The 23391-nt window shown below is 40.2% G+C and overlaps 1 protein-coding gene across 2 annotated transcripts in view; it reads right to left on the bottom strand.

Moving 5' to 3' along the window:
- The window catches only part of VIPR1 (vasoactive intestinal peptide receptor 1), a 997445-nt gene that overhangs the window by 59677 nt on the left and 914377 nt on the right, over window positions 1–23391 (bottom strand). For both annotated transcript variants that reach the window (XM_069210994.1, XM_069210995.1), the window contains 2 exons: window positions 21839–21899; window positions 2779–2845 (listed from right to left, as the gene is read on the bottom strand). In XM_069210994.1, coding sequence (XP_069067095.1) covers window positions 2779–2845; window positions 21839–21899 — 128 coding nt within the window. The remainder of the gene's footprint in view (window positions 1–2778; window positions 2846–21838; window positions 21900–23391) is intronic.

The following is a 23391-nucleotide window of genomic DNA, read 5'->3' as shown; positions in this document are numbered from 1 at the left end:
AGCAATGGACAGAATGTATTCCTAAGGAAGCTTTCATGTAGGCTTTAACCTAAAAAGGCCTAACATAGATCAATATAGAATTAAATATGCCTGTTGTGGATAGACAGCTGTCCAAACTATCACTACTAATATCAGATAATAGCTGGATCTAATTCACTAGACTAACTTCTTTGTTAAACCTAGATATTGAAATATAACTTATAGTACGCATTGAAATGTCAACTTCAGAAAAACATATATGAGCCTGCGAAAGAACTTCACAGTGATTTTACTGTATCTTATTCACTCAACCCTCTATCCCCATTCTAATTGCTTACTATTCAGTAGTAGAATGAAACCAAATCTATTTTACATACCTCAGTTAGGGGTAAATGAAACTACTGTATATAATAGGAACTATTTCAGGACACAAATAGTGACTACATTGTCATGCTGCAATATAAAGTGCATTGGCACGTTATCAGATATACAGCACTTCATAAAAATACAATTTGAAAATAAAAATATAAACTATATAAAAATATGGATAGTCAAGTAAAAAATGTTATATCTCCTGCAAAATCATAATTAGTGAAAATCAGTACCATTGGACATTATGCATCACAGAGGTTACTCTGTGTTCACTAAAACACACACAAAGCACCGCAAAACAAATGTATCCAAATCAGCCTTGATGCATAACTTTGGAGGGCATTTTCCTATTTTACCCCAGTAGTATTCATGTGTGGTTTGTACCTCCTGGTTTATCTGCATTTGAATCTTATGGAAAGAACAATGCAGTAATATTTATGACAACACTTTTGGCAAGTTAAAATCGGCATTATACATACATGAATACATATATTAATACAGTATGGGGAAGTGAAACACATGACTAACAAGCATGTTACAGGGCACAGTAATAGACTTCAAAGTACATTGTTTTTTGAGAAGCTGCATTTTCAACGTATGATCAGGGAACTGTTGTTGTTTTCATACTGGTGATCACCTGATAGCAAAAGTAGAGAGGACTGGGAGTTCCAAATTTACCACTAATGAAGTTATAATGAATAAAGTGTTGGAAACTCAACTCATAGTCACCCATAGGTCATGGATTACATTGCTGAATACGTTTTACTATTTCATTGTTACATTTTGGTTGATGCATGAACAGCGTGGTGCTGAGAGACACATTTCACAGGGAGCATGTTCAGGTTTGATGAATCGTGATGTAGCCACAATTGCGAACTACAGGAATAGAGACATATTCCTCTGCAATTAGGAATTGTGTTCTCAAATTTGATGTGTTCTTCCCAAAAAGCACTTCAACACTAGACCTAACAGAAGAGGTGATTAAAGTAATGCACAAAGATGGTCGTAAGTCTAGGGTAGTGAGTATACAAGAAGCTTTAGCAGATGTCATTCCCCTGTGTGTAGATTTGCCCATACTCTCCCTTTGGCCTCGGCTCATCCAGTCAAGAATTAATCTGCACACCACCGCCCAGCCTCAAGGACTCTCTTTGCTAATAACTGGAGAATACCCTGGAAATAAGTGAAACCTGTGTTCATACGGCTTCTTAATGTACACAAAAATAAATATCTGAGAATAAGGTGCTATATATTTTGGGGCAAGTATAAGGGCTTGCGGTCCTGAAGAATGACCCTGCCCAATAGGTATGATCATTAGGACCAGGATCAAGGTTGACCCATTAATCAGGATGAAGGAGTTCCCAAATGTTACCTCCTGGATATTTTATTTTTACCATTTGTGAAGTAGCCAATTAATAAAAACGAGTTAAAAATATTCTGACACAAGTTTGAAAGCTAGGCCCAAGGTGGACAAACAGGCACTTCCTGTAGACAATATTGGCTAAATTAGGAGATTAGGAGGCACGCACATGAAAATCCAAAAACAAAAGCTCATGGTTAGTCTGCATGCAACATCTATTGCAGGCAAGGGGCAACCTCAATGATGACGTATGCTACAACATGTGAGTGAGGTTCTGCTTCATTCTAATTTCTAATAATTTAGCACATCATTTACAGTATGGACATCAGAAGAGTGCATTTTGGGAATTCTAGAAAGCATCGAGCATTCCATTAACGTGCATGTGTACATATCCACAGTCTTGGGAGTTATAAATGATTTCCTCTATTTTGTTATTTTTCTTTGGGTCTCTGTCAAGTGCTGCATTCTACTGGAAATAACCTCTTCATTAATAGATTTTGCAGATTGAAATACAGACAAGAAAGACCTACAATTCATACCATGATGCTTGCAGATTCGGACATTTCTGCACAGTCATTACAAAACAGATCTGAATTTATGCTGCAGGTTTTGTGCTTTATGTTAATTATATATCTGCATTATTATACCTTCCTTTGCAAAATTAATCTCTAGCTTTAGCCTGGGAACAATGTTGTTGCAAATGAGAAGCTAATGTTCATAATACAGACTCATTCATATTTCGCATAATGTATTTAATAAAGAACGACTCCACAAAAAAGCAATTCAGTTTTAAGCATTAGATTTAAACAGAGATGGTAAGCTTAAAACAAAATACATTAAATAACGTAAGAATGCTAAATGGCAAAACACGAAAACGCCACATTTAAGATATTGTTTAAACAGAACGTTATAAATATTTTTACTGATGATAGTAAACATGACATCACGGACATGGCAGAAATTAGATATTTTTTTTTTTTTAAATCATATTCTGTTGTTTAAAGTTTTTTGCTGACCAAGTAATCAACATAAAGATGGCTGTGTCATACATGAGTTTTATGATACTGTACCAAAATAGAAATCAGGATTGGAGTCTTAATGATCCACCAATAAGGAGATTCAATTATGTCCCAACATCTGTAAAAGACAATATTAGGTAAAAGGCAATGAGAGAATAGAATAAAATGAAATGGTGCATTTTAATACATTTGCTTTGTAAAACAATTGATCAGAAAATAGATAGGGGCTCAATAAAACATTGTAAGGCAAACAAGTTTCTTTTAATCACATATTCTAATTTTCAGATTAAAAATATTTGCTGTCCAGAATAAATATTGAGTGGTGCTTGACCTTAATTCTACAGAAAGACAGCACCTCTACATGCGCAGACCGCAACATAAAAAATTGACCACCTTGACCTGGATACTCCTCCCCACCATTTGGCAGTCACATGCAAAGTTTTACATCACAGTCTATAATTTCCTTCTAATTTACTACCTTCCTAGTATGTCCACCTTATGCCTTAACACTCTTGCTGAAGAAATCATGTGTCATTGTGTCAATAGACACAATGCAACTGTTCTGGGTTATTCCATCTTGTGGATAGAAGATCCACAAAGTCCATCTCTTTAGCTCAAGAATTTGTTTGAAATGTGTAATGCAAAACTGATCTATAACAAGCCAGTCACATAAAGGTCCACCTTCTGTTTCTCATGTACACTAGCTATGACAATATTCAGAGTTGGGAAGTTACAATTTTTCAATGGTTTGATCTTTATCTATCATCTTTTGGTCTCACCTCTTCTAAGAACTAAAGGTCATATTTATAGTCCCCTAGCGCCACCTAGCGCCACATTAACATCATTATTTTTTACATTAATGTGGCCCAACGAGGCAGAAATTCCTGCTTCGTATTTACAAAGTGGTGCAATACATGCATTGCACCACTCTGTAACCCTTTGTGCTACATTGTGTCTGGGCCAGGCATAATGTATGCAAAGAGGGCATTCCCCCATTCGAGGGGGCAACAAAATGGTGCAAGGATATCTATGAGATGTCCTTGCACCATTTTTAATGGCACTTTTAATGCCTACTCAAAGCAGACTTAAAAGGGGTCTTCCAGTATTTAGAATGGGCCCCTACGTACTGTGCAGGAGTAGCACCAAAAGTTTAGCGCTACTCCTACGGAGTACATCAATAGCGTCACATTGGATGATGCTAATTCCCCTTACCCTGCGCCATGGTGCACCATATTTTAAATTCGGCCCACACATGGTGGCAGTAGGGGGATACTAAGGGGCACAGGAAAAGTGGTGCTGCACATGGTGCAATGCCACTTTACATAAATCTGCCCCTAAATGCAGCCCACTTTTACTTAAACAATGATTTCCTCTTTTAGAAAATACTAACATAAATAAATATTTTACCTCTCTTTCCCTCACTCTTCTTAATACCTAATGACCACTGCAACCAAAGACAAATCCTTTTAAAGTAAAAAAGAATACATTTTTCCCTCCTGAATTAGTAAAGCTAAAACTCGCACCTTAGTCAGCAGAAAGACAATGCAGACCAAACTATCATATTGAACCTAAAACTGCTTCTCTCCTGAAGGTGAGTAAGAAAAAGGTAATAATGAATAGCTAGATCCTTGTATTACAACTTTTGCATCACCCAAGCACATAATAGGGCAAATTTATTGTTGAATGTAATTAGGGAGCTTCAATCTCCTCCTGCTATGACCAACAATATTGTGCCGTCTGCATCTCATGGTGAAGAATTGGCCACTTTTTTACACAAAAAGGGGCATATTTAGGAGGCCCTAGCACCAGCTTGCGCCACATTACCATCATTATTTTTTACGCTAATGTACCCCAAAAAGGCAAAAATCCCCGCACCATATTTACAGTGTGGCACAATGTATGCATTGCGCCACTTTGTAACCCTTTGCGCCATATCATGTCTGCTCCAGGCATAATATATGCAAAGGGGGTGTTCCCCTGTAAGTGGGACACAAACAATGGTGCAGGAAATCTATGAGATTTCCTTCCGACATGTTTTTCGGCACTTTTGACGCCTGCTCAGAGAAGCCGACAAGAGGGGGCTTCCATTCTTTAGAATAGGCCCCTATGTACTATGCAGGAGTAGCACCAACATTTTGGCAGTACTCCTGCAGAGTACATCAATAGCGTCACATAGAATGACGCTATTTCCCCCTACCCTGGGCATGGTGCGCTGTGTTTTAAATATGACACACATATGGTGGCAGTAGGGGACGCTAAGGGGCGCAGGGAAAGTGGCGCTGCACTCCGTCCAATGCTACTATCCATAAATCTGCCCCCAAAATCAAACATAATATTATGCAGTAATCCATTTCACCCTCCCCCTTTAGTCAATTTGTCTATGACAAGTGGCTCTAATTGCCCTTTTTTAAATATGTTCCTTCTCACAGCTAAAGAGGACCTGGCTAGAACAATCACACAGAGCCACCAGTCAGGCTCGTTTTTAGGTAGAGCATAGCAGCCCACAAGTGCTGCTTTTCCGACATGTTGGTATGTATCTGGGCTTTTACAACGCCCACATCACTACTATCACTACCACTCGTTTGTGGGCTTTCCTTTTTAAAAATCCTTTGATGACATTGGTAAATGACTTACATTTGTCCCTCCTTGGGGAGGTTTTGTCCCCGCTTGGCCATAGCCCCTGTTACATAGCTAATTGCACTTTTGCCGATAACTTTGACTGCAAGCAAAGTTCTTTTTTCTTTTGTATCTCTTAACGCTGATGCTCATGGCAGCCATGAAGCTGTGAATCGGCTCGCTTATGTGAAAATGTTTTACTTTTCATTTTCAATTTATGTGGCAAGAAAAGTCTGGGTTGGAGTTTACAACGCTAACAGCTTTAACTCGAGCAAAAGCGAGACATGTTGCATTGCAAATGCTTGTTTAGTTTTAGATTTTGTTTGTAGTACCACAGGCTAGCTTAATCCTTGAAGGTGAATTGTCAATTCTACTTCTAACTTGTATTAAGTTTAACATCTATTACAAGTCTCCTGACTTCATGGCTGCGAAATCTGAATAGCACAACATTTTTAGCAATTTAAGATCTAATAAACTATTTATCACATATGTTCCCAGAACTAGAATGTCTTCTTTCATGTTTCAGTTGCTGCTGCACAAATGTGCAATTCATTACCACTTTCTGTTAATGCAGAATTTTCTGTTATAGTTAGAGTCCACCTGATGCCCATACCCAAGAAACTTGGCTGGGGTGTTATATGCCATATGCAGGCACCTAAAATAAATAATGCAAAGCCTGCTGCTTGGGACAGGGAGCCAGTCTGGCCACAACAAAATCACAACTCCTCATCTGACATTGCCTCCCCAGATAAGTCTCCCATTAAATCCTGGTCGAACCATCTGCAATAGGGCATCATCCAGCATCGAATGGTGTAGCATAGTAACTAATTGCTTTGTTGAGGATTTGAAATATTTCAGGCTCCTGTCAGAAGAATGGAAACACGGATCTGCTGGCACTTTGGAGACTGAAATAAAGAAATATATTGGGGGGACACAAGGAGTCAGTGGTCTGAAACGGATATTTCTTTACTAACTGCATCATGTCAGGAGGGCTGAGATAGTGTAACTGGGATAGTGCCTTTGTCCGTTTACTGAGAGCCTTGAATGGAGCAAAAGCCATGAGAAATAATTATATCCCGACCCGCTCTCTTGTGCAGTTCATCCCACTCACATGGACAGCACATCACAGAATGGATGACCTTCATCAGCCAAGGGGACGGTCCCAAGAAGTTATCTGCTGCTGGGGACCATATTGTATTAAATCAACAGCAGTATGCAGGAGCTATTGCAATGGTTTGTTAGCAATAATATGCAAAGTGGGCCTGTGCACAGAGATAATACAGTTCAAAGTTACGAGCCTCAAAACTGTTGAGATGGTAAGGTAGCATCAATGTTTTCCAGATTAAATTTAGGAAGCTTAAAAGCCCAAGCCAATTTGATCATACTGGATCTGTGCGCTCGCAAGAAGGACCTGCAAAGTGGCACTGGGAGACTTACAAAGAAATAAAGCAGTTTTGAAAGAACAACCATTTTTATTAAAAGCGACAGTGGGAGAGAAGGGCAGCCATTTACCTGATCCACCAGTTTGTCCATAAAAATCCCAAAGTTCTCCCTAATGACCACACTGAAATCACGATTTATCCAAATTTCAAAATAATTTAATGAGCACTTATCCATATCAACAGGATGTACGGGGTGAATCTAATTGTATCCTCTATTAGCAACAAGATCTGGGACTGGTCGCAGTTGATATTCACCTCCGACAATGCACTAAATAAAAGAAATTCCCTCATTATGGAGTTCAGGCATTCACCGGGTTTCCTCCGCTGTAAAGTTATGCTGTCCACATATAGCAAAATGAGGAGGTGTTGACTTGTGTAGCTCAGTGCGTGATTGGAATAGTGCTGGTAGAGCTTTGCAGCTAAGGGCTCTAAGGTGATCATATAAAGAATAGGTGTGAGAGGGCATCCCTGGCAGGTGCCGCAAGAAATTGCAGAGGGTTGATGTGCAATTATTAATGTGAATGTGGGCCTTGGGGGAGCTATATAAAATCCTAATCTAATCTGTGAATTCTATCGAAATCGCTAGTCATTTTAGGATGGAAACAGGGGTATTCCTATTCCATGGAGTCAAAACCTTTTGAAGCATCTAAAAAAATGCAGCCGCATCAAGCCTTGAATCATGGTCATGCTTTAAGTTGAATAAGATTTGTTGGTTATGTGCAGTTGACCTGGATCAGGAGTTGGCAATGGGCATCACCTGCCCCGGTAAAGGCTGTTTCTTCTAGGTATCCTGAAATATACTCAGGGGTGCACTACTCAGAGAAGAATGTAGGTTTGTGTACTATTCAGAGAATACCTCAAGGATTTGGGTCGTGAGGCACTGGGGTTAACCCAAGCAATCATTGATTTCAGTGAAGTTGTTGGCAGACCAGGGACATAGAGTCATACCTGCTAATGATTTAATAGGGTGTTTGCCCTCACTTTATGCATGATCTCCTGCATACTTTTCTGGAATAGGCACTAAATCTGAGCCACCTCCGCATACTCTGTGATCTTGTACCGAATATGGTCTTTTATGTGTGCCTTCAATGAATTTAGCACCCAAGATTATTGCAACATACATTTGCCTTTAATCACAATTTGAAAGCTTCCCAGACCACCCTCACTCGTTCTGCTAAAACCAGTTTTAACATGAAGAATTATGTCTCTCCTAAGTTCCACAAAAAAAAATCTATGTAACAGGGTTTCTGTTCCCGTATCCACTGCCTGTAACTAGGGGAGAGTTCTGGAACATCTAACTGAAGGAGAACTTGGGAGTAATCAGAGAGTGTCCATACAAGTTCCACCACACCTTCAACCCAGTAGTAGAAGGTGTTGGCTTAAACTGCTGGGTAACGCAGAGGCTTGCGCTGGGTAAATTACATTTCAAGCTGGGAGACATTCCGTGGATGGAGCATGGGCATTCCCATTGCTCACTCCCATGTTTGGGAATGTGTCCAAATGCTATGCCTTCCCCATTAAGGGGTAACAAGAAGAAATATCTGTTTCTTGTGTGCTGCAGGAAAATTCTTGCTGCTCCTCTCTGTAGCTCCTGTCCTTACAAACTTTAAAATTATTTTTAATCTCATTCATCATAGACTGCTTCTGTGCTAGATTTTAGTTTGCAAGCACATGTAATATATAGGTAGCTATAGTTAGGACCATGATTCCATAGATAAAGCCTTTTTCTGACTTGTCCATATCTTTGACACTGTTTGACGAATCTTCACTAAATACATTTTTTTTTAAAGTGTGCCGGTGATCCTTATTGCGCATTTTGAAGGAATCCGTCAAGCGGGGAATGAGAAAAAGGGGTGTCAAAAAACGTGTGCTTCCCATGTTAATTCCCATAGGAGTTTTGAACATGGCTACAACCCAAATTGCTGGATGGAATTACGCCAACATTGGCAGAACGGTAGCTTTCGGTACACAGGTTAAGCTTTCAGTTATTTGGTGTAAATCCATTCCGTAGATTTTGAGATATTAATGGGAAAATGCACTTGGACGATAGTCCTCAATGACTTTGCGAATAATAACAGCTTGTGCATGAAGTTAAAGAGCTGTGATTGACTGCCAGCACCTCAAACCTCCTTGGCGTTATTGGAGCACTGGTCACATTGTTTAAAGTTACCTAATCAGAGTCATTTTTGTGGTTCTCCCCTTTAAGCACTTGAAACTGGTAAATGCTTTACGTAAAGGAGAAATCCTCAAAGCCAAAGCACTGCTCCCACCACAGTAGGAGAGCCAAAACCACAATATTGAATACACTCAGGAAGACTCGCCGCATAATGCTTTGCAAGCATTCTTTTTCACAACAACTCAGGCGGTGGTAGTCCTGCGACAATAGGACCACCACTCCATGACACGCTTTCTGTTTAGGTCATCTTTGAGTCCCCACGCTAAGTTAATGGGGACCCCAAAATAATAACTCCTCGCATCATTCCGTATTATTATTATTTTTTTAAGCTCTCTTACAGCTGGAACTTGTGTTTTACAGCTGGGAGCAGTTTGTGTCCTAAGGGGCTTAGTATTGCAGTATGGTTGATAGTTCTGAGATTATGGGGGTCATTCTGAGTCTGGCGGGCGGCGGAGGCCGCCCGCCAGACTTCCCCCCTCCAAAATACCGCTCCGCGGTCGAAAGACCGCTGAGGGTATTTTGGCTTTTGCACTGGGCTGGCGGGCGACTGCCAAAAGGCCGCCCGCCAGCCCAGTGCAAAAGACCCTTCCCACGAGGACGCCGGCTCAGAATTGAGCCGGCGGAGTGGGAAGGTGCGACGGGTGCAGTGGCACCCGTCGCGTATTTCAGTGTCTGCAATGCAGACCCTGAAATACAAAGTGGGGCCCTCTTACGGGGGCCCCTGCAGTGCCCATGCCTTTGGCATGGGCACTGCAGGGGCCCCCAGGGGCCCCACGACAACCCATACCGCCATCCTGTTCCTGGCGGGAGAACCGCCAGGAACAGGATGGCGGTATGGGCTGTCAGAATCCCCGGATTCTTAAGGGCAGCGGAAAACCGGCGGGAGACCGCCGGTTTTCCGCATCTGACCGCGGCCAAACCGCCGCGGTCAGAATGCCCTGCGGGGCACCGCCAGCCTGTTGGCGGTGCTCCCGCCGACCCTGGCCCCGGCGGTCCGTGACCGCCGGGGTCAGAATCACCCCCTATGTTTTCAAATGGCTTCAAGTGGTTAATTTTATGGTTGCATGGCCATGTTTCTTACTAATGATATTTTTATTGTGGTAAAATCCACGGGTTGTTCGGAACATGAGAGTCAACAGACTACAATATTCGCTGCACTTAGCTGTCCCATAATACTGTGAGGGCCTTCTTTTACAAAACATTTTTGCTCATAACTCATTCTGTGGCAGTCCTAGGATAATGGACCCACCTTCAAAACGTTCATCACAACCTGTTCTTTCTGTCTAGATCATCCCAGTGCCCCCACACTAGGTCAGTGGGGATCCCAAAATAATAACTCCCTCCTATCATTCAGTGTCTTTTAAACTCTCTCATGGCTGTAACATTTGTTTTACAGCTGAGAGTAATTTGTGTTCTAAGGGTCTTCTTTGTAATATCATTGCAGTAGGCTTGCTAAATGTGTAATGGACTATAGGGAATATTTAATAAAAGTGGTGCTGCATCTAGTGCAGCACCACTTTTCTTGCACCCCCCCCCTAAATTCACCAGGCGTGCACTGTATGTAGTATGTATTTAATGCCTGCTCAGAGCAGGCGCTAAGGTGCCCCAAAAATGACACACAGAAATGTCATAGATTTCGTTGCGCCATTTTTTCGGCCACACTAACAGGGGATCACCCCCTTTGTATGCACTATGCCTGGCGCAGTCACAATGTAGCGCAAAGGGTTACAATGTGGCAAAATGCATGCACAACGCCACTTTTTTTAACAATGGCGCTGCGTTTCTAGTGTAAAAAAAAGTGACGCTAACGTGTCATTAGAATGGCCCTAGGCCTTCTTAAATCTGGGCCCCTGTCTTCTAGGGGCTAAATATATTATTACACTGCATTACTTTGGTTTATGTTCTTTTCATGTGGTTATGTTCTCTAGAGGCTAACTATATGGTTACATGACCATGTTTCTTTCAAATGCTATTCGCATTATGGTGTTCTCTAAGGGCTGTTCTGAGCATTACAATCTAATGCCAAATTTTTATTTCTGATAAGGGTTTTTATTGGGCTTATATGATAATTGCAATTATGACCATGATTCAGGTGAACTTTACATCTTTATAACACTATGACTGTTTGAACACTCTTGATATATCTGGGTGACCCTTCTAGTTATTTCTCTTGTTACTCTGTGACTGTCTTTTTTGGGGGGTTAATTGTGTTTGCCAGCCAGGAACTCTGATGGTAAGTGGGGAAAGTGGTATTCTACTGCAATTAGCATGGCAGATTTAAATTAAGATGCTGAATGGCAGCATTTTCATTTTTGGCTGCAGACAGAGGAATAAGGTAAATAGAATAATTTTAGATATATGCAGGGCCACTGGAATTATGTGGCAGGAAAAGACCAAATTATGAGGTAGGGGCAACCAATTTATGTGGCAAGAAAAATCCAGTTATGAATTTACAATGCCAATAGCTCTAACACAAGCAATTGCGAGACCCATTGCATTGCAAATGTTAGTTTTTTTCCCATTCTGCCACACTTAGTTGTAGGATTTCCACTGTAAGGGTTTACAGATACCAGAATGCCTAGAAATTTGAATAAGCTCCAGTATATTTACCGACAAAAATACATTTCAGCTCTTAAAATACTTAAATTAAAAAGGAAAAAATACCACACTGACAAACATATCGCGGAATGTAGAGAGAGCAAAATGAGCAGCGGATCATTAAGCTGAATAATCATGATTCGCTAACAACCACTTTTGCTCTTTGACACCATGAAAACCAGCTACCCACTCCAATTACACCCTAATTATCTCTGTTTTTGACCTGGTAAAGCGCTCAGCTGCCCCTCGGAAGGCTTGTGCTACTTATCTATCACAAACATGCATTCATGAAGGCTTCTTGCTTTCCTTTATGTGCCCATTTTGAGAGAGGACCTGGGGGCTTAATGAAAATCCTCTGAATCCTCTGATTTCTAGAAGATGTTATAAATAAGTGCAAGAATACACCGGTGGAATTTGTTCCACCAACCTTTTGCTATACAAGCAATCCTTCTTTCAGATATCAGAGAATTTTCCACTACCACCCAGCTTTAAATCAGATCCTTACATGCCACTCCTCGGTGTTCTTATACTACTGTGAACTGGTACAAGATCTCTGGCACCCGAGTATGAACCACATGCGTGACATACTGTCTTCTTGACAAGTTGCATAGCACACTTTAAGACATGCACAAAAATGCTGCTTCCAAAGAAGAGTTTTCCTTTTACTGAAGACTGAGCGGGAGTCTTGTCTCTGGGGACCTGCCAAGTACAAGACCAGATTTCGCACCATATGCTGTAAAGTGAGCGAGTTGCATATTCCCATTTACAGACTTGTTTAAAGTGGTTCTGGGCATTTCATAATTGTTATGTTATTTCCAGTCAATACGGACAAAAAAGTCAGCTGTTCAGTCACTGTAAAACTTCTTCATCGAAAACGATCAGACGGTTCCTAGCATTCCAGAACACTGTGCAGGACTGTAATGCATAGCACAGTTTTCTGTGGGCATAGTGACAGCAAAAGAGATTTACCAGACACAGTTTGAGACTGCCTTCATTAAAGACATTTGTCACACTCAACTGTTACATCTCATGTATGTATGAATGTATGTATCTGATATTTATTTAACTCAGCCAAGAGTCAGGAGCACACTATACATGTTAAAAGACAAGGACACAGTTATCTCTGACAAAGGATAGATGGTTTCTAAAATCAAAAGTGACTGTAACCAAATAGTGATGTAGTGTACTTTAAAAAGGTGTGAACACCTCTTATTTAAATGAGAGCAGGGTGGTAGTGGTCCATAAGGATACAGGGATGTTGTTCCAAATTCTAGGTGCATTGATAGAGAAAGCCTGTTGCCTTGTCTTTTCTTGTCTGCAGTTTCAGGTCTCCAGTGTGTAATGGTCTCCTGACTGCTGGGATCCAGAGAGCCAACAGAGAATGTGAGCTTGCCATTCTCATAGGCAGGAGTGCGAGATGCAATGTTCTCTACATTTTGCGTGTGGTTTTGAACAGGTGTCAGTGGAGCACCTTCAGGGTGGAGGGGTGGAGGGGTTGTCACAGGTCCTTGGTGAGCCGTTCTGTAGTAATAAGGGTGCCATTTAGGATGGCCAGTGTGGAAGACCATTGAGCAGCAGCATTGCCCCCAGCCAGATGTGAGAGTACAAGGGTTTGAACAACAGTTCTAAACTCATTTTCTATTTCTTTACTAGAGAATTATCTAGAGTTATGAGGCGGTATCGGTTTTCTTGGCAATGTATTCCTTGGTGGTACTTGATGTAGGAAACTATACAATGTGTACTAACATCGAACAACATTATTGAGTATATTACCACTAACGGCCTCATTAGAAGGGTCCTTGTAAACCTTATTCAGCAGATAACAGGTAGCTACTGACTGAATATTGTTAACAAGATTTAATGCAACTTTGGCCCATATTTATACTTTTTGAGCGCTGCTTTTGCACCACTTTTTGATGCAAAAACGGCGCACACTTACAAAATACAGTTGTATTTTGTAAGTTTGCGCCGTTTTTGCATCAGAAAGCGGCGCAAATGCGGCGCTAAAAAGGTATAAATATGGGCCTTTGAGTTTCCGTGTCGTTTCATCCTGAGCATTCATATGCTGAGAGCAAAAAATAGCATTTACCGGGAATAACGGAAACAGAAATTACCAGTTTTCCATGTCTATAGGGGGTCTTTGACTACGTATAGCTGTACCACACTGTAGAACTCACTACTTTCATTTAGCTTCTCCTGCCCAGTTATTCTGGCAGCTTAAAACAGATGTGTCATGCATTCTGCTTCTGCCACCAATACAAGCAGCTCAGCTGCCCAGGATTTTATCCACAAGTCCGATTTTTATTTTTATTTGGGTGAAGTATAAATCTGTCTTTTGGCATCCAGCTTAGAACCAGAACAGCATGTGCGTCCTCAGGCATAAGGAGCCAGGTAAGAAACTTCACTAAACAGTGCCCAACGTAGTTTGTGTTTTTATGCTTATTGATATTTATCAAGAAGATTTTCTATTGTAGGTTTTATTATCTTGTTTTTTCATCATTCAAATATTACCGTAGAAGAAGGCACTGGTCATTACTTTAAATACATCTATTAACATTTCAGCGGCATGTATATAGAGCCTCATATAAAGCTATGCTAGTGGCAAACCCCCAGGAGTTCAAGACCAGAGAATGGGGGGCGTTTCAAAACCATCACCTCCACTGTATTTGTTGCATGTTTTCAAGCTCTCCCAAGGCTGGAGCTTTTGCTCTACAATAGGGTGTGTCACACCCACTAGTGGCAATGGATAAGGAGACACTCATGAAGGCCTGAAAGGCCTAAAAGTAGTTAAATTGTACACTGATATTATTAAGGCCCCCTAGGGGCCAAGTGTATGGTTGCAATACAATGTTATCTCAACATGATGCTGTCTGTTGGAATTAAGGGCCAGATGCAGGAAACACTTTGCGAGTCGCAAACGGCAAAATCTGCCGTTTGCGACTTGCAAATGCGTGTTTCCAATGCAGAAATGCATTTTGCGAGTCGGGACCGACTCGCAAAATGCATTTCAGAATCGCAAATAGGAAGGGGTGTTCCCTTCCTATTTGCGATTCGTAGTGGTATGCAATACTATTTGCGACCGCATATGCGGTCGCAAATGGTGTCGCAGTTACCATCCACTTGAAGTGGATGGTAACCCAATCGCAAATTGGAAGGGGTCCCCATGGGACCCCTTCCCCTTTGTGAATGGACCACAAACTATTTTTTCAGGGCAGGTAGTGGTCCAAGGGACCACTACCTGCCCTGAAAAAATACCGTTAACAAAATGTTTCAGATTTTTTTTTAAGTGCAGCTCATTTTCCTTTAAGGAAAACGGGCTACACTTAAAAAAAAAAAAAACTGCTTTATTTAAAAGCAGTCACGAACATGGAGGTCTGCTGACTACAGCAGGCCTCCATGTTTGCGAGTGCCCATAGTCGGTATGGGGCCGCAATTTGCGACCCACCTCATTAATATTAATGAGGTGGGTCTTTGCGACCCCATACCGACTCGCAGAAGGTGTCTGAGACACCTTTCTGCATAACATTTTGCGAGTTGCAAAATGTATAAGAAATACACAAACACAGGGTTCACTTATGACAAATCCTTATTTGTTCAGCATAATGGTTTAAGATGCTTTATTGATTATAGCAATAATGGCAATTAATTCTGCTGAAGGTATCTATAGTTATTTTATTTCCATATGGAATGGTGCTATTAACTTGATTTGTTTGGGTGCCTCCTTCATGGGAGGGGTCACCAGTGGTTACAAACTGTCATATATGGTATTTTCCATCTGCCAATATAAATATTTGTAAATTATTGCATTGTATTTAGCAGTGTGTGTGTTTGTGTAATAAATGTACTTCTTTTTCTAAAGAACAAATACTGTCTGAACAATCATTTGTTGACTGCTAATATTGTGTGCCAGTGAATGGTGATTACCACCCCACACCACCTCCCTTGAGTAGGCCTTGGATAGCTCTGCTTTACTAGCCTGTGAGAGTCAAGCACTACAAAGGGGTCTTTAGTTCCTGGTAAGGACAATTGTGGACCTATTACTTGTTGAGGTCACACAACTAATAGCCCAATTTCCTACAGTATGGAACTATATTCAATTCCCATTCCTATAAACATTTTATGGAAAAATGTAAACCCTTTTCTTTCAGTGCCTCTTGCAACTACAAAAGGCCCGGTGGGTAGGAAGTGTACAGAACTGATCCTTCCCCCAGGATCACCACTGGTAATTGTTCTGCAAATAATGGGGATTATTCTAACTTTGGAGGAGGTGTTAATCCGTTCCAAAAGTGACGGAAAAGTGACGGATTTACCACCAGCCGTATTATGAGTCCATTATATCCTATGGAACTCGTAATACGGCTGGTGGTATATCCGTCACTTTACCGTCACTTTTGGGACGGATTAACACTCCTCCAAAGTTAGAATAACCCCCATTGTGTGTACTTTTAATTGGTAGTGAAATATTATATAACACTCTGCTCGTACAATCTGTTATTCACCCTATGCTAGTGTTTAATACATTTGTACTGTTTGAATGGAACTGCTGTGCTGTAAAGTGCTCTGCCATCAAGTGGATCTTTTCCACACTTTATAAAACATTTAATATATCAATAAGCATATTAGTAAATAAAGCATTTGCATTTACAATAAGTATATTTAGCTACAAAATAACTTTATATTATAAAATGCTGCTAGGAATGGCTTGATTAAGGAGAGCACATCATATTTATAGTCCCTGGTCAGAACAGTCCCTAGTCACAACACTCACTGTGTTAAAATGGACTTTGATTTAAAAATAAATGGACCAAGTGGTCAGTAGTTAAGGTTTTTGAATGACTAGCACATCGCATCAATGAGATCATTAACTAAGCTTTATTACTAGGAATGGGCAATAACATTTGTTGTCATCCCACTGTGCAAAATATTTCCTATTTATTCTTTTAACTTACTCAGATTTCTGTTAGTAGATGATTAGATATCCCCCCAACATGGAGGTCGCAAAGCCAAATACTGAAAGAAGTTAAAAAAGGCATATTTTTCAGCCTTAGTGTTGTATTCACCCAAACTTTTTGCCTGCTTTGCCTCACTTTTGCAGATGGGTATTTGTTGGCCTTAGGATTCTGTGCTTGTACTCCCACTTCTAAAACATAGTAACATTGGTGTATCCACAATTGGCATAGTTAATTTACTTATATGTCCGTAATAAAGTGCACTATATGTGCCCAAGGCCTGTAAATTAAATGCTACTAGTGGGCTTGCAGCACTGATTGTGTCACCCACTTAAATAGTCCTCTAACATATCTCAGGCCTGCCACTGCAGAGCCTATGTGTGCGGTTTGATTGCCATGTTGACATTACATTTTATATCCTTTGCCAAGCCTTAAACTGCCCTTTTATTACGTATAAGTTACCCCTAAGATAGACCTCTGACCCAACCAAATCAGTACACTTCTGGACGTTTGAAGAACTCTGCAAGGAAGGACTACTACACTGCTTCAGGGACTGCTACTCTGGACTGATGCTCAGGAACAACTGCTGTGCTGCCCTACTGCCTGCTACCTCCTGCCTTGCTGACAAAGGGCTGGACCCATCTCACTTGAACCCAGAGTGATTCCAAGGGCTTGCTGGCTTACCTCCTGTTTTTCTAAAGCCTCTGGGACACAAAAGACTTCCACGGTCATCATCTACAGCACCTACACTTTGCTTGCTGCAAGTCTTGCACTGCCAAGGGCTGCAAATCCAGTCTTGGGCCCTTCGAAGTGGGTATAAAGTGATGCAACTGCCAAAAGCCATGCTTCGCCACCATTGTGCCAGTCGGAACCAGCACACCTCCTTCGATGCTGACACATCGCTTCTTGAGGTCTTCAGCTCACTGGCTGCGAGGTTCAATGATGAGGCATTGTCTTCATTGCAAAGGGTTTGTCAACTATGCATCTACAACTGTGTGGACCAGAACCGACACGTCACCTGCATCCAAAGGGATCAACACAGGTGTATCACCTCCTTTGCTCGCTGCATCGGGTCTTCAACGTCAAGTGCGACCAGATGTCCCCGGTTTGGTCTTTATGTATTTAAGCACTATATTTGCAGATATTATTTAAAAATTCATGTCTCAACTTCTTCCCATTGGATTTTGTCATTTTGGTCTTGTTTTGTTTATTAAATTAAGCCCCATATTTCTAAACAGGTGTGGTAACATTTTGTGTGGTGTTGTCATTGTTTTACTGTTTCAAGTGTTGCACAAATACTTTACACATTGCCTCCTAGGTTAAGTCTGCTCTGTGCCAAGCTACAAGGGGGTGAGCTAATTTTAATTTTTGGTGTGTAATTGGCTTACCCTGACTAGGATTGGGGTCCCTACTTGGACAGGGTGCACACCTCTGCTTACTAGAAACCTCATTTCTAACACTTGCTCATCGTATTATTTTATTTTTTGTAACACATACAATATCCATAAAACAAATATTTCATATCAGTACATTCACAGGTGTGAAATGTTACACTAGTGTAGAGTGTAAGGTGGTACTGTGGTACTTGGGAGAAAGTTTTTGCAGTATAAGTGAGGAGTCAGTCTTGTTGTATGATATTTACATTATTATGTTAAAACGTGTTTCAGCTCTCACCGAGTTGTTCAGGTGTGTATCCTTCAGGACAAACATTTCAAACCATTTGAAACAATGGCAACATAATTCAAAATTTTACGTACCTTTCTAAGGATTTGTATTCTTTTCTTTCTTTCATTCTTACTTTCTCATAGTGCTCATACGCTAATTTATTCATTTTTTCCATTCAGATTCGCAACAATTGAAACAAAGGAAAAATGAGTGATGGATCTTTAAAAAAAATCCCAGTAACCTTTGAGTAAAGGATGGTCAGAGTTTTATGTATTTCTATCATTGTATTTCTACTTTTTCCGAAAAAGAATTCAATACTTGTATTGGGATACTAGATATCAGATAGGCAACATTTTACAGACAATGTGATGGGGAATTAAATTTGGTGGGCTGAAAACTTCCTAAAACAAAAAAATTCTTGTCTGAAAAAACCTAACACAAACTACAGTTTTTTCCCCAAAGGGAATAAAGATATCAGTCTTCTCATTTGAAACGTAACTAGTCAGTCCTCAAGTAGCTCCTTCAATACAAATGTCCCAGGAATTTATCTTTACTGAAAGATTCCAATGCAAAAGGTGGTTAATTCCTTTCTGCCAGAGATACTTGTACTTCAATTACTCATCACCCAGTTCTTCTGCTTATCGAGAGAAGCCTTTATACTGGCACTGCCAGAATTCCCTCAGAGCATGTTTGCATAAACTAAATAGGCTTCCTGCACGTTCTAATGAATTTACACCAAACTAAAAAAAAGTGTAAATGTTTGATTTAATACCATGCCTCAGTCAAAGGCCAATAATTAAAGTATGTCAACATTGTAGGTTTCAAGCCTAATCTGCCCTCATGCTATGAGAACTAAAAAGGTTGTCTGTGGTACAAGTTTTACTTAATTTCACTAGTGGCTGCAGATTAAAATTACTTGGTAACTTACTAAAGGTCCTTGAATCACTGAATTAAATTGCAAATCTATTAGAGTAACTGTTAGACCTGACATCCTTGGCATGGTATTTCACCCAAACTTTTCGCGTTGATCCATCCTGTTTTGCTGAATTAGTTTTTGTTGGCTTCAAGACTGTGGACTTCACCACTACTAACCAGTGCTAAAGTGCTTGTGCTCGCTCCTTTAAACATGGTAAAATTGGCTTATACCTAATTGGCACATTTAATTTACTTTTAAGACACTGATGAATGGTACTCCATGTACACAAGGCCTTTAAATTAAATGTTACTAGTGGGCCTGCAGCACTCATTGTGCCTTCCACTGAAGTAGCCTTTTAAAACATGTCTCAGGCCTGCCACTTCAGTCTGTAGTGCAGTTTTAAACTGCCATTTTGACCAAAACTTTTGCCAGATCTAAACCTTTTTTTTTAACACTCATGTCACCCCTAGAGTAGGTCCTAAAGGCTCATAGAGTAGGGTGCATTGGATTTTAAAAGTAGGACACATGTACTTAAGTATTACATTCCTACTAGTGAAAAAACTCCTAAAGTTGTTTTTCACTTCAGTAAGGCCTATCTCTTTCATTGAGTAACACTGGGTTACATTATTACATTTAATCAGTGTGGACTTTAGATTAGGAGCAGGTAGAGATATGCTGTTTCCACTCACATGAAATGTAAGTGATAGTCCTCTTTAATAGTCAGATCTTAGGTCACGTTCTTAAAATTCAACTTTTAGAAATTTGGCATTTTCGTGTCACAATCATTTGTGCCTTCTGTCAGTGTCCTGGCTCACATGACTGTGAAGGTCTGTGCCGTTGAGTTTTGTGTATTTCTTCCAGACCATAAAACAAAGAGGGCTTAGGTGCGGGCATGGTGGGCCATCCAGGCAGCGTGACTAGGGATGGGCTGTACTCATCCCCCTTACACTTCAAAGGGCTTTGCCTCCTTCATACACAAAGGAACCTGACACCAAACCTGCCCTGTTTTCTGTCACCCCAGACAGTTTGGATCCTTAACAGGGGACGATCTTTACAGAACTAGATGTGGGGGGGCAAGGAGTCTCCCAACACAAAGGGTAGCACAAGGTATAAATATTACACAAAAAGCCACCCATCAGAACACTCCTGGAACTGTGCAAGTTAAAGAAGAAGGATTGCCTAGCTGCCAAAGAATTGCCCAGCTGCCAGGAGATTGCCCTGCAGCTTGACTCACTGCCTTACTGTCTGAGAAGGAAGACTGTACCTTCTTTTCTTCATCCAGGCTACCAGAGTGACTCCAAGGGCAAGTTGGCTGACCTCCTGTGTGAGCTACAAGGACACAACAAGCTTCAGGGGCCACAATGCAACTGCCCAGTTGACCTCCTGCAACTGCTAAGTCCCTGATCCTCAAGAGGTGTTTCCCAAGGTCCAGGACACTTGAGTGGCATCAGGGTGTACTCCCCTTGTATTAAAAGTAAAGGTTCTGAAGTTTGGTCTCCTCCCAACCGTGAAGAGGACAGTTTGCTCCAATGTTCTGCCTCCTGCGATGACCGCCAAAATGCAATACCAGTGAGTCCTGCTCTTTGTGCCAATGACTGACTGTGGCGACCAGGAACACAAGTCTTGCAGTTCGCACTACAGCAATGGGGGCTCACGACAACTACAAATTCAAATCTACGGAAAAAACTGTCTGCGATTCCAGATGAGCTCTTGATGCTATTACAATGATCGTCTGCAATGCCCGACCTGCAAATTTGTGCTATAGCGGTAACTGTCCATGACCCTCAGCCTGCTCCTCGTGGTCTCCTCCAATGCAAACAGAATTCTAATCACCGGATTTTCAAGGTAACTCTTATTTAAGGTTAACCAGGTCCCTGTAGCCAACACACAGTTCATTGCGGTCAGGCTAAATTTGTTCTTTCCCTCTGCTAGTACGTTCAGTCGTCCGTGAATGACATTTTGTGCTTTTAGGTGCTGTTTTCACTGAAAATTTTAAAATTGTGTACCTTCAGTTCTACTGATTCAATTTTTGTTGCTTTGGTATAAGTTTATTAATTAAATTGAATTCTATTTTTCTAGATTTATTTGCGATTTTTCTTGTGTTGTGTTTTCACTTTACTACTGCTTGTGTGGTGCATACTTTACACACTGCCTCTAACTTAAGCCTGACTGCTTTTGTGCCAAGCTACTAGAGGGTTATGCACAGGTTAATTTAGTGACTTTGTGGTTCAACCTAACAAGGATTGTAGTTGTTGCCTAAGTGAGGCTTCCACTCCCCTTACCCAATAACCCAGTTTTCTACAGTAAGGTATTCTTTTTCAGTCGCCTAAGTGGTACAAACTGTGGTACAAACCTTTTGGCACCTTCTTTGTTACCTGAAGTTATGTTAAGTATGTATATTATGTATATTCATGGAGAGTTAAATAGCATGAGTCAGGTCAGACCAGTGTCACAGTAGGGCTGAAGAAGCACAACTATGTCGTATTAACATAAAACATTAGGGGCTTCCAACCATATAGTGGGCAAAACGAAGGGGTCCAAAAAGTGAATTAAATTAATATATATATTATTTTTTACTTAGGAGATGGAGCTTCTTTCCACATTATGCTTTGAGTGGATCTGGCATTTATAGCCATTAGGATTAAGAGTTGCATTGTACTCAAAGTAGCTTGCATACCAGGTCAGCACTATAAAAATGTATTATTTATATGAAGCATTAAAAAAAGTAAAAAATTATTCATATTCTTACCCGTTATTTTCAAAGTAAATTCTTGTGATTGCCCAAGCTGTGATAAATACTGTTGGTGCACCTGTTATCATTAAATGCAAAAAGAAATCATGAGCTTAAATACCAACAACAATAGCATATTATCCTGGTATCAAATGTAACAGACTGCTACCCCCACAGTCCAGTGTTTGGACAAAGTATCAAGGTAAAAAGATCCAGAGACAGAAATATCGGAAATTAAATATCGTAATGCACAAATATTGTTGACTAGAATATCATTTTGTAAGGTAACTAATATCCTTTTAATCAATACCAACATTTTAATGTCGTTTTCAATAACATAGTGGCTAAAATGACATCACTTTTTTAATCATTTGAATGTGTTCTCGTTGTTATATCAATTTTATATGCTACAATTATTTATATAGATGCTGTTAATATTTTGTTTTTAAATTTAGCTTGCAATTTTAAGTGATTTAAAATGTTGTATTTCATTTTAGTAGTAATTTATAGTGTTGTAGCAGGTTGTAGAGTTTGTAGGGGGAATGGGTGGGAAATTAATTAGGTAATAATTAAATATGAATTATTTAATAAATTGGATTTAATTATTTCACTGAGTGTTAGGATGTAATTAATATATTTTATTATGAACTGTTTATATTTTTATAATATTATTGTCCGTGTATCTACATAAATATATAGATATAATTCATAAAAATATGTATTTTATATGATATTGTTGCTTAAATATTTTAAAGTTATTATTATGAAAACATATGTATATTTTCACAGTAATGCATTAAAAATATTAAATAAATAATATAATGTAAAATAAATCATTGTAGTAGTGATGCCTCTAACACCACATTTATGCTAAACATAGAATTAAATAAACCAATTAGAAACGAGTAGAATATCCTGAATAAAGTAGTCACATAGGCTGCAAAAATAAATATCTGTCCCAACAGTGGACGGTCTAAACATAATTTCATCTTAAACAAACAGTACAGGCATATTCAGTAGATTGACATTTACGTTATTATCTAGTCTGACATACGCAGGGCATGCGAACACAACATTACAGTATTATACTCAACTGACATCTTAATATTGTACCCCCAGTCATTGGTATTTATGGGCGTGTGATTTGTCACAGGAGTGTGTGAGTCTTGTCCAGTTCACTGAAATATGTTTCTTACTGTTTGTGATGTGGTGCTGTTAGATACGTATGGAGCAGTGTTCTTATGTTTTTAGGTCTGGGTGCAGAGGGAAAGAGGTGTTAAGGTTTCAAACCCATTGGACATTTTTTAGAGTAGCTTTTGATTTCAAATTCATAGCCAACCTTGTTTTTCCAGGTAGTAGGCCCAGTGCAAGAGCTTTGCTGTATCCTTGTTATGGGCAAGCAGTGCCATCCTGGGTATTATGGTCAGGTCAGGGGAAGTCAGTGCCTGTAGTTAGGCAGTGAGCTTCTGCCCATAGAATTTGATTTCGGGACAGACCCATGCCATATGCAAGAAGTTGGCATCGGGAGCGACACGGCCACCAGCAGTGTGAGCCTGTGGAGAAGCACAACA

This window comes from Pleurodeles waltl, chromosome 10 (genome assembly GCF_031143425.1).
Source record: "Pleurodeles waltl isolate 20211129_DDA chromosome 10, aPleWal1.hap1.20221129, whole genome shotgun sequence".
NCBI lineage: Eukaryota > Metazoa > Chordata > Amphibia > Caudata > Salamandridae > Pleurodeles > Pleurodeles waltl.
This window is presented reverse-complemented; position numbering and strand designations above follow the sequence as displayed.